General features: G+C 49.9%; 1 protein-coding gene across 5 annotated transcripts in view; it reads left to right on the forward strand.

The window, feature by feature from the left end:
- The window catches only part of prkag2a (protein kinase, AMP-activated, gamma 2 non-catalytic subunit a), a 98,092-nt gene that overhangs the window by 39,070 nt on the left and 46,730 nt on the right, over nt 1–12,292 (forward strand). For 3 of the 5 annotated variants that reach the window (XM_028790830.2, XM_028790829.2, XM_028790828.2), the window contains exons 3-4: nt 2,695–2,974; nt 9,703–9,926. In XM_028790830.2, coding sequence (XP_028646663.2) covers nt 2,695–2,974; nt 9,703–9,926 — 504 coding nt within the window. Of the gene's footprint in view, nt 1–2,694; nt 2,975–7,203; nt 7,415–9,702; nt 9,927–12,292 lie in introns of those variants that run through there. The other 2 variants (XM_051929379.1, XM_028790833.2) reach the window with 2 other exon arrangements.

The following is a 12,292-nucleotide window of genomic DNA, read 5'->3' on the forward strand; positions in this document are numbered from 1 at the left end:
TGGGTCTTTGTGTGGCCACTCCTGCCTCCCAGAATCCTTCCCATGTCCTAATGTTTGTGTGAAATGTACCCTTAACAAGTGTTGGTAATGAACTCGCCATCCCAACCCACTGGACTAATTCTGTCCATGGCATTAAACACTTCAGTCCTCTTCGCCTTAAACTGTAAAGACTTGGCTCCTTGAAGCTTTCCTCATAACTCATCCCCTGCAGTCCTGGAATCAGTCGAGTCCCACCATAAATACGTAACACCTCTTTGAAACAAGTGTATGTATAATCGCGTTCATGCCATCTGCCCCTCTGTACCCTGGGCTTAGAATAAGGTCACTGTCCCCCAGAGAGACTGGCATCAGGAAGGGCTGTAAAAATATCTGCGCCAATAAGCCAGCCAACCCAGGTATGTTCAAAAATGGCCATCGGAATGTCACATAAAGGAAGTACAAATCCCTCTAAACCGATGCCCCCTCACGCCCGGACTGTTTAAGTACAGCGCTCTTTTTGCATCATCAACGCATTCGCTGGCCTCTCCGATTCCTTCGTAGCTTACCACCCTTCACCTGACGCAGATACCCTCCCAGACGTTTTCACCCTTGTCGTGTCACGTGCTTTTCCCATCCACCTGCTTTCTAGAACTTACTAATCCATAGAGCTATCAAGTCAAGCATTTGCCCTTCCCGTCTCCTCCCTGTTTGCCTTGTGTCAGTCTGCATACGTCTGCGATGTCCTTCTGTAATCGATCAGGCTTTATTTACAAGTAAATCTTTTTCTTTCGCTGTGGTATACGTCTCATTTTTTTTCTCTATTATTCAGGGTGCAAAAATGAGACACAACTTGGAGGACTGAAACGTGAGATTCTGATTTGATTTTGAGGGACGACACAATTCTCGATGAAGTTGTGTTAGGCTGGCTTGACTCGCTTGACGCTACAGTAAAGTAATATGGAAATATATAAAGTTAGCTACTGTTAACATAAGATCAAAAGTAATGATTATGATCCTGAGCCACCATACTGTCTTGCTCAGTCAATAATGACGAGGCGTCCGGACCCATTCAGCTTAATCTGGGATTTGTTGACGTGTCCCAGTGGCTAATTCCGCCATGTCAAGCAGTGCGTTTTTATAAAGATGCCTGGCCAGAGCCTCTGCTGGATGGCTTTTTAGACAGCAAACCAAAGGGTGTTTCTTTCTCCCACCATTCCACTGTTAGAATCAAGTAGGAGATTTAGCATCAACTGAAGTGTGGCTACCGCTGGATCAGAGAGAAGAAGACCACATTACACAAACCAACAGTTCCTTGTTCTGTTCTGTCCGTACTGTGCGCCTTAAGCCAATGGTGGGCTCCACTGCCTCGGCCATGAAGAGCCAGTTCTCAACCTGCAGCTGCTACCTACTTCACTGCTGCTTGTCCCCTTTGCAGTCCCTTCTGTCCTCACAGTGACATGGAAGAGCCCTGATGGGTCATTACAAGGGAATGATGTAGTACCCTACACGGGTGTCACCTTTGGCGTCCTTTCACGTTTCCTGCCTTACCTGTATGAGAAGGGCCAGTGACACATACTACTAGTGGTCCTTGGGTCCTCCATGATTGTACCTTCCCTTGCCATACAGAAATGCTGCCTCGTGTTTGTTGGGATGCTACCTGAATGGCGGTTTCTTTGGAGTGCTGGCACTGCAGACATTAGCGTCAAATAAAGGATTGGTGGGATGGTTCGGTTTCTTCTTTATACTGTAGGGTGAGCCGCTGAGAACCCCGTTGGTTTAATTACACTTTTTCTGTTTTACCACGTGGTCTGTGGTCTGGTGTGGTGGCATAAAATGTCCCACTTTTTGCCCCTGGTTTTATGGTGCCAGACTGAGTTCTTGCAGTCACTGGGAGTCGCTGGGATGGGAATGCTCCTTGATGGGACTTTTCATCTCTGCATCTTCTTTTCTGGCTGGCGGTGAAGCTGGATTGAATTTCTTCTTTATCACTTCCTACGTTGTCAGCAGTGAAAGTGAGAAATGAGCACATGCGGCCGCCTCCGACTGCCCTGCTGTTTTGTTATAAGAGCTCAGATTTCATGAGTCTTGTGCCTGAAAAAATGAGGAAGTGGAGATGTAGTTGTGACTTGCCTGTCTGACGTCCTGAGTGAAGAAAATGAAGCCCTTTGAGCGGCCTTGTGAACCTTCCAGTCTGTAATGTAAAGACAAGGCTGGGCTCTGACCCGGCAGCAGGAATCTGGACAATTTAGACATGAAGAGTCGTCCGGGATGCTGGAGTTGGGGCCTCCCACCGGAGATGCGGATTCTTCCTGCTGTGCCCTGTCCCCAAGTCGTTCAAACCGCCCCTTCTGGCCCTGTCCCTCTGCCACACCTCTGAGGCCATGGCTACTGGTGAGCACTTGACCACAGAGTGGCTGACAGAGGCCTTTTAACTGGTGTGACCACCTCCATTTGTTTCTTCAGGTCGTGAACAGCGACCCCACATTTGGGTTGTGTTTTCAGTTCCCAGCTCAGGTTGCAGTCACAATACCCCAACAGCACATCAGCTGCTCTTTGACTGTGGGGACAGCTGGCTTTGTCCCACTGACGTGAAGAGAGTGCAGCGCCACGCCTTTTGTGCACAGCACCTGGTCAGACTTGGTGCCACTCTTGCCTTGGGGTCCTGGTAACGCTAGGCCATCTCACCATCTCTTGTTTTTGGTCTTTTCTCTCTAGGAAGAAAGCAGCAGTCTCTCAGCAAGCCCAACCAGAAGCTTCTTCTTTCGAAGTCACTCAAGCCGGCCCTCCAGCCCCTTGTCTGCCCCTGTACGTGCCAAACACAGCCCGGGCTCCCCCAAAACGCTGTTTCCATATTCCTATCAAGAGTCGCCACCCAAGTCTCCTCGCCGCATGAGCTTCACTGGCCTCTTCCGTTCTTCTTCCAGGGATTCCTCGTTTGGCTTCACCCCTTCAACGTCACCTGTCAGCATGAAGCTGTTCTCCCGCTCCAAGAAAGGTAAGCCTCAATTAGTGCGCGTTAGTTGTGTCAAGGTGGTAGTGCTCAAGGCCGGGCAGAGCCAGTGGTCTTGTGTCCCCTGAGACCTGAGCCAACATAGGGACACCTCTGAGATGGTGATGGCGGCGGCTGGACTCGGAGCTGTGTGTGTGTGTGTGTCCGATGCTTCGACTGGCTCAGCTGCTTGTCTATCTGCTTCCCTTCTGGCTTTTCTGTCTCTCTGCCCACTTACCTGCTGGTCAGTCTTGCCCATTTCTTGGTCTCTTTTTTTTCCTCAAGTGATAAATGCTGGCCGTGACATCATGCCTTCAGCAGTTCGATGAGGACGCCGCTCTTTGCAGTCTTCCTTTCTGCCACCAGGGTACATGTGCAGTTCAGTGCAAAAGTCTTGGCACTTCAGACAGTTCACAAAATGATGTGTCTCAGACGGGTATTTCATGTGTTCTGGATTAGAAGCAATAAGCAACTTGAATGTCCTCAAACAACGACAAACTTCCTATTCCCCGTAACGAAGTACTTGAGATCCTCCAGGCCTACAGCTCAGTGCTTGAGCTGCTATTGATCTACGACAACTTGTGTGGGATGAACCGAGACAGAAACAGCTGTGTAGTGGGGACAAAGCTGGGCAGGCACAGCCAGACCAAAAACGTGAGGTGATGGTAGATATGCCCGTTTAACCAGACACAAGGTGGTCATCCTAATGTGTTGATGTTCAGATGTGGTGTCCAAGCTCTTCTGCAGAAGCACAAACAAACGGACAAGACTGCGGCCCAGAAATGCAACTCTTGGCCACGGAAACTGAGTGCAGCAAACAAAAAGTACATCAGGCTGACTTCCATTTGAGATGTGAAGACGTCCAGCAGTGGTATCACTGGTGGTATCAGTGCAGAACTGGCAGAAAGCACTGGGTACCTGCGGCACCCATCTACAGTCTGGAGATGGCTTATCAGAAGTGGTCTACGTGGAAGAGTCGTGTCCAAGGTGCAAAAAATGCCAAATGTCTCGACTCCGCACAGAAACGCAAGGAGCAAGTGCAGTGCTTCTGGACTGATAAATTCAAGTGCGTAAAGTTGAGCTGCAACAGCAGGCACTTTGGCCTCTGAAGGGCTGGAGAACTGGACATCATAGTGAAGCATGCTGGACATTCCCTGCAGGTTTGAGGCTGCGTTTCCACAAATGACATTGGCAATTTGATCGGAATTGATGATGAATTCTTTAGCCGCTGACTGGTCCCAAATTCATTCTGTCACATGACCCCAACTGTGGTGGGCTGGCACCCTGCCCGGGGTTTATTTCCTGCCTTGTGTCCTGTGTTGGCCGTGACCCTGTATTAGGATACAGCAGGTTGGATAATGGATGGATGGACATGACCCCAAACATCATCAAAAGAGCCGCTATGGCCACAGAGAGCCCTGATCTCAACAGTGTCGAGCCAGTCTGGGATTACAAGTCTAAGTGGACAAGAGGCAAGTGAGGACCTCCAGAAACTACAAGACAGGACCTGGGAGAAGGCAAAGGCAAAGGCTGGTCACACCAGATACTCACTAACTTCATCTGTCGTTGCACATTATAGGGAACATATTAAAAATGACTCATGCCGTTGTTTTTCACAGTATTCCCACTTTGCCGCATTTTTCCCAAGTGCCCAAGGCGTTTGTACAGTACTGCATGTGCCGTGTTGTGCTCGCTCTTTCTTCTTAACCACCGAGCTGTGCCTTTCCTCCATGCAGACCATAATTAGGTAGCTAATGGGCTTGAGGTTTGCAGATGACATCACGCCTGGCACACTCAGGTCAGCAGTGCTGGCATGGCCATGGCTCAGGCTCACGTGTGGTGTCTTTCCCACGTCCCATGACTTAGCAGAGTTTGAGGACTTCATGCTTGTGTCACTCCAGGTGGCTCTGATAAGCAGCCCTCATAAAGAGTTGCACAGCAGTCGTCCTCCATGCCTCGTTCCTTTTGGTCAGGCCTCTGATGGCTTCAGGCAATACCACCGGGACCAGCTAACTAGTTGTTGGAGCTGCAGGAGGTTCAACACAAATAATTGTATCAAATGTAAACTCCTGTTTTGTTTTGTCTCTACTGTGGAATGATGGAACAAATGAGAAAAACTGAAATTTTGAAACAAAATTCGGTGGGCAGATGTAGTGTACAGTATTCACTTTCTGTTGCTGTCTCCTTGATAAACTTTTCCATTTCCGTTTGCCGCTAACCAGCGAACTCCACTTAGAGTTTTGGCTATGGATTGTTCAGCAGTCCTAATTACAAACACGGCATGACGAGGGGTCTTGAGGGTACTGGACTGGCACCCCACGACACACCTGCACAGGGCCTGTTTGCAACTAAAGTTCAATTTAAGTTCTTCTCATATAGCGATTTTTACTGATGTCAAACTAAATGAAATCAAAAACTCCATGTAATTGGACAATCATGGAATTCCACACAGAGGTGGGCTCGCCACCTTCCTTCCAGCCCATTGTACCATGCCCCCTAAACATGGCACCTTTGCGAATCTGCCCCTGGATGGCACCAGCCGGAGACTATCCTGGGCACTGTCAGTGTCAAGCTTGCATGTTCTCCAGTAACATGAAGTATGAGAAGCCCAATCAGTAAGCCAATCCACGTGAAGACTGCTGTCTGTACGCAGCCTGTGCCCGATTGTTACCTGGGGTGGCTTTATGCTATGTTCACATAGCGTGAGTAGGGCCTTCACTGTGCTGCTTAGCCTTTGCCACGTTGGCTTCTCTATGAGTATTGCAGTGCTTTTACCTCATTACGGAACTTAAGGTGATCACAAACGTTCAACAACGTGGCGAGTCACTGTGACTACGTTTGTCCCCCCTGGGACTTGGCTGTCTGTCAGCCGTGTCCCTCATGATGGATTAGAGGGGATCACTATGTGTTGTTTTCTGTGCGTCACTTCCACAGGCTAGGCACACAGCTATGGACGACTTCCACATTTTGTGGCCTGGTACTGCCATCTGCTGGAAATCCAGTGTGGCGACCCTTACAGTTCCCTACATAGTGCTGCCATCTGCTGGACAGTCATTGTGACGAAACCGTAGAAGGCAGTGGGTGTGTAACTGTTACTCTTGCGTGTGATTGGTCAGCGGCTATGTTTTCATTTGCAGTGTTGTCACACGCTGGAGCTGACTGACGTTCTCTTGGAGGAAACCTCTGTGCTGCCATCTCCTGACTGAGGCTCTGAGCCGTCTGATGGGTTGCAGCAATCTGAGCAAAGGCCCCTTTGTGTTTGGGCAGGCGCTGCTGTAGACCTTCATGTTCTTCTAACTATTTCTCATGCAATGCTGATCCCTGAGGAAATAAATAAAAACTTTTACACTGCTGCCCCATGTTTGTCAGAGGAAGTCTAGAAACCCAGCTGCTTCGCTCTGATGAACTTTGTGGCGGGGACCATGGCTGAACTCTGTGCCACCAATGACTGGAACCTGGGTTTGTGGTCTCAGCCTGTATGCACACTGGCTCAGGAGTCGTTGCCCTCCAGAGAAGGAGCCCCCGAGTGACGTCCAGTTAGTCCAGAATTAGATGCGCAGAGAGATGTGCGGACTGTCTGTTTCACAGGTGGTTATGACCACCATGGTAGGCTGATGTCCATGTTCACATTTGATAGTTGGCCGAGGCTCATTAGTGGCCATTGTGCTTGGGCCTCGGCTGCCTGTCATGGCTTCCCAGCACCATCCTGTTCTGCTCCTTGCCAAATAGGCTTGGGCCTGAGGCTGGCAGAGAGGTTGGAGGACAGACTCTTTCCTTGAAGGACATTTGTCACAGCCACACCATGGACTCACACATATTTTCTATTGTCTTTCCGCTTAGGCTGCTTAATGCTGCTGTGGGCCTAACTGCTGAGATCCGCGAGTAGTGTGTTAACCTTGTAGGCCAACGGTGCCAGAGGATGAGCATAAGGCGAGCTACCTATGCTCTATGGCCCGCTGTCTGTCTGTGTGTATGTGTGTGTCAGAGGGACCACGTCTGCGTAGTCACCAGCTGCTGCGGAGGGCTAGTTGTGCAGACACGCAGCTGGCAGAGGCAGTGGGCAGCGAGGTGGAGAATGATTGACAGCAACCCCTCCAAATCCCCCCCTGCTCTCCAGGCAGCCTCTAGATGAAAGGCGCAAGTTGCTTACAGCAGGCATGTGACGTTGAGAGCAGCCAATGCCCTGGCAGGGACGGGCAGCACACACTTGCTTTCCTTTTACAGCCTCTCGTGGTGTGGCTATTTTAAAGAGCCTCGAGTCACAGCTGCACGCCTGCTGCTCCGCATGGGCCAGCCTCTAAATTAGGCAACAGAGCTGAGGAGGACAGCAGGCTTTCCGCGCTGGGTATGCTCGGCCTTGCTGGCTGCAGCTCATGAAGCGTTTCGGCAGCCTCAGAGGGAGTAAGAAACGGAGCAGCGAGAGGCGCCAGTCAGAACCCCTGACAGGTAGGACGGTTTGGCCTCGAATAACTTAATGCTGTCACGGTGGGACCAGTCTGGTGGCACTTTAGACACTCTGGAGCCTTCTGGCCTTGTGCTGGGTGTCCAGCTTGGGGAGAGCGACTTGGGAAGAGAGGTGTCAGGAGCCGGGGGGGAGTGTGGCTCGTAAGAAGGGGGTGGGGGGGCTTCTACGGCCCTGTCTTTAGCCCCCCAGGATGGTCTTTGAGCAGGGCAAGGGGTAAAGCGGACGCTCACTAAGGTGGTTCTTGTCAGCAAATTAAAGTTGTGCCCTTCGCCTTCCTCCCCCTAGTATGTAGCATTGATGTATGCTATTAACACGACATTTGCTGCAGAAATGAAATAAATCCTATAAACAGTGAAGTGCGAGTCGCCTCTGTTCTTGGGGACTTATTAGGAGCCCTCACGTTCATTCACATCTCTGCTGTCTGTAGGAGACGGACGCAACTGAAAAGGCCCTTGGGGTAGCATGCTGAGCAGCGCTGCCTCCTGGCAAGGCAACCATGTCTGAAGGCCTCGGTGGCTGACATTGCTCCACTGACCCTAAGTCCATGGTCGTGGGGAAGCCAGAGGCCACTGATTATAGAATATCTTTCACACAGGACGCCATTCAGGTTTGTGACCTTCCCCAGGCCTTGCGTACCATGGAGCAGATTCTGGCCAGGTTACGATTAGCTTATTTGTGCCAGGTTACATGGAAAGTGCAGAAGTGGGATGCAGTATCTGAGGGCACAAACGACCTTCACCCGTCTCACCACGCCAGGCCATCAGTAGTGGCTTCTTTTGTTTTGGGGTTTTCTTGAGACTCGGGCTCAAGCCTGCCTTGCCACAGATGCTGGTCATCTGTTCTTCTGACAACCTACCTATCTAGGTCAGTGCCTATCTGAGCGCCAATCGATTGTGGGGCACACTCACCATTGCAGATCCTAACCTGCACCTGCATGTCCTTGGGAGGTGGGAGGAGATCCCCCATTGACACAAGGACAACATATAAGCTTCAGTCAAGGACTTGCCAGCTAACCATGTCCCACCCAAGTATCCATCGGTCACTCGTTCTTCCATAATCTGTCCTCTCCAGAGCAAATGGGGCTTTACAAAGTGATGGCTGAACGCACGAGATTTCATAAAGACATCAAGTGTGAAGAGCAGCCCATGGAAGGCTGGGGGATGCGAGAGTGGCCAGCAGAGCAGGACTTCACGTGGTGCTGCAGCGGGCTCTAAACCGGGCGCCTAATAAGGCTGCACTTGCGTTTTATCAGCTATTACTTGTAAGAAGTGCTTAAGTCTTGACTTGTGCTGTTTTTAGACCTACCGCATGCTCTCAGTTGTGCTGCCATGGCAGCATCTGGAATTTCCTCTGCCCGTGTCAAAGGACGTGGTTCTGCTGGGTTTAACCCTTCAATGACTTGAGTGTTGCGGAGTGCCAGGTGCTCGATGTACAACCGTGCCAGGAAAAGATACATTGCCCATCTATTCTGGGTCACCAAACACACTTTCACCCTTATTTTTTGGTTTTGGAATGTAGAATGCAAACAACAAAAGACTTGGGTTGGGGACCAAATGAGTAAAGTGACCCCCATGACAGGCGCGATGAAACCCGACTTCCAGAGGTACAGCCTCCGTCGGGTGGGTTAGCACCGAGTTGAACAGGTGGATTCCTGCATTTAAGGATAGGACGCATTGTGACAATGACAACTTGGATGTGGCACCCATGAGCCACTTGGCAAGGACAGAAGTGCAGTGACGAGGACTCCATCAGCACCGTGTGTTAGTAAAGCTATAGCACCTCCAATGTTACACCTGGGTAACTGACATGCAGAAAGTGCACCATGGGACCTGGATGTGCCCTGGTGCAGTGGTACAGACGCCAAGCTGACAGTCGTGGTTATCCATTGACTTGGCCCTAATTTCAGGTAAGTAACAGACAGCTGATTGCTGCAGAGGCCACCTGAACTGGGTGGTCATACGTCCACCAGGATTTGATGTGGACACTTCACTGTCACGCTGGGACTCTGTTCAAAGACTGATGCCATTAATGTCAAAGTGACCATGTGGCCTAATGCAGTCCAGTGTGACGGTCCACACACAAACTGGTTTTCATCTGTCCACTTTAATTTGCAGTACTAATGGCACCTGACATCATGCTGACCCTTGTCATTCAAAGGCAAGCCCAGGTGGGGGGGTGCAGAAACTTGTCTGCATCTGGTTAAGGTGCAGGAATCGTGTTCTAGCCAATCTGACCAGCATCCTCTTGTTTTTCTTTCTTCTCCTTGTAGCTTTGGGGGTCTCCTCTCCATCTTCGACTCCGACTCAAGTGACCAAACAGCTCTCCTTTCCTCTTGAGGCATACAAGAATGAACCAGAGCGTCTGGAGTCCCGCTTACGCTCCAACTCCTCTCCTGCAGACACTGGCCAGCACTTTTCCATCCCTGCTGTTCGGGCGGGGATGTCTGCCAAGCTGCCCACGCCCCTGCATATTCCAGTGGCACCCTCCAGGACCGTGAGTATGGGAATGCCGACGAGGGCGTTTGTCTGTTTATAGACACTCGGAGAACAGCATTCAGGTACTTGTGTCCGTGCACTTTCTCAGACAGGCCAAGACTGGCGGCACCTTGCATGCAGGATGCCAGAGTGCCACTCTAGAAGCCAGAGGCCTTAAAATGAGAGGATAGTCAGTGTCAGGCTCCATGCTGCATTCAGCCTTAGGCAGAGGGTAGCAGGTCTGGAGAATGTAACTGGTAAGGCAGCTGAAACGTGACTAGTGAAGCGAACACTTCAATTACTTCCATAAAGTAAGCGCTAGCAGGCAGCCGGACGAATTTAACCTTCAACTTCCCTGAAATAAGGAATTCCCAGTCTGTTCAGGCCTGCTGCAGAAGGCTCTGGATCGTTCCACTTTTGTGCTTATGAACATTTCACACGCCTGTTGAGCAACATTTTGTTTACTTCTATCAAATACGATAAGTAATGAGCTGTCCCCTCAAGGCGGCTGAGAAATGTGGTCAAGCTGTGTACATTGTGTGAAGGAACGGAGCACCCTGTGTGGTAAAAGCTGTGTAAAACAGTGGTCCTTAAAAAGTTAAGACTCCCCAACACGCCATTCTCTCAGTGCCTCCTGTGAACGAGGAGCTTCTAGGCAGGACAACATGCTCCCATCTGAGAGCATCCTACATACAAACACACAATGACTGATGTAGCAGTCACTGAGAGTGCATTCAGAGGTCTGCAGCTTTTGTGCCATCTTGGCAGCTCTTCGAGTGCTTAGGCCACTAAATGTGACCATGGCAGTGGGACTTAGCTGTGAATGATTTACCCTTTTGAGTGGACACTTGTGTAACTTGTGCAGAACCCTGGTCCTGCCGCTGCTAAAGTCCCGGGGCATAAGCCCAGCACACAGTCAACCCGAAAAAGGCTTGTGGGCTGCTCAGCCTATGTGATGATCGTACACGGGCAGGCAAGTCCTTACGCTTTCTCCTCATTTCCTGAGAGTCTAGATTAGGGCACGAGGAGGAAGTGAAATATACATCTTGACCATCAAGGTGTGAAGAGGATAAGCCTAGCAATCCACCTGGTATAACAGGAAAATGCACTTCAAGACGACTTTTCACTGAGAAAAGACCACCAAGACAGAAAGGGGCCAGGACTTGGCCTGCAGTCAGTGACACACTAATGGTACTATTGTTTTCTGCCATGTCATTTTATACGGACTACCGTACTTGTACACAGGTTGCATTTACTGTTGATAACAAGGTACTTAGGAAGAACCGGTCATGGAACATATAGCACCATGCAGCAGAGGACATATATGATGAATTGCAGACATGACCTAGATGGTACACTGGAGATTGGCATGGACTGTCCAGCCATTTAATCAACATGCTATGCACATCTCTGGATGTATGGAATACACAAACAGAACAAGTGCATTAGATGTGGCAGAGTGCGGCCCCAAGACAGTAACTTAACAAAATCACCCCAGCCATCACCCGGTCCCTATATGATTACCGTCAGAAATCTCGTATTGCTAGGCCAACCTGGGAAAAACCTGAAAACGGATGGAACTGCAGCTGGCACTACCTGACTGGGTAGTGGACTGTAGATAATTGGGTCAGAGCTGCAGTGTTTCCACTTGGAGACACCCTACCCACGCATGCACCACAGTTCTTACCCTGGGAAATGGCAGTGGTGTTCTGTGCCAGCATGTGATGTTTACTAAGATACACAGATTGTCAGGTTTACATAGGAGCTGCCTTAACAAGCACAGAAAATGGACTGCTGGGCAGGTTCACACTACACGTTTCTGGCTTTGGTTTTCCAAAGATCTGCCACAAAATGCCAAAGTGGTGGTCACTCCCATCACTGATGCTCAGCACGTATAAGCAATTCACAGACCCCTCTTGACTCAGACTTTAAGTCTTTGCAGAACCCCCCACCATTTCTGAGTATATTTGCAATTGCCGGCACAACCTCTTTCAGTGTGAGCAGAAGTGACAACAGCCAGAGACTGGGAACCAGACCCCAAGAAATGGGAGCATACGTTAGTGGGCTTGTGATTAACAGTGCAAATGTCTGAGGTTTTGTCTGAACTTTAACACAACATGCTCTTCTAGCTCCATTTTTGCAAAGTATCAGTAAATGACACGTCATTTCCCAAAAACATACACAAGAAGTAACCAGCACTTTGGGGATATTGTTTGCCAATGGAAGCTGGTTTTCAGTGAGAGGGCGTGTCGAAGAACTGTTACTGTCCCCTCAGAATGAGTGTCTGAGGAAAATAGTGACACTGATAAGAGGTCCCATTCACTTACTTGTTAGCCTTCCTGAGATTGCAGTGGGCTGAAAACCTCCTTTCCTGCAAAGGTAGAC

Source organism: Erpetoichthys calabaricus, chromosome 6 (genome assembly GCF_900747795.2).
Source record: "Erpetoichthys calabaricus chromosome 6, fErpCal1.3, whole genome shotgun sequence".
Taxonomy (NCBI): Eukaryota; Metazoa; Chordata; class Cladistia; order Polypteriformes; family Polypteridae; genus Erpetoichthys; species Erpetoichthys calabaricus.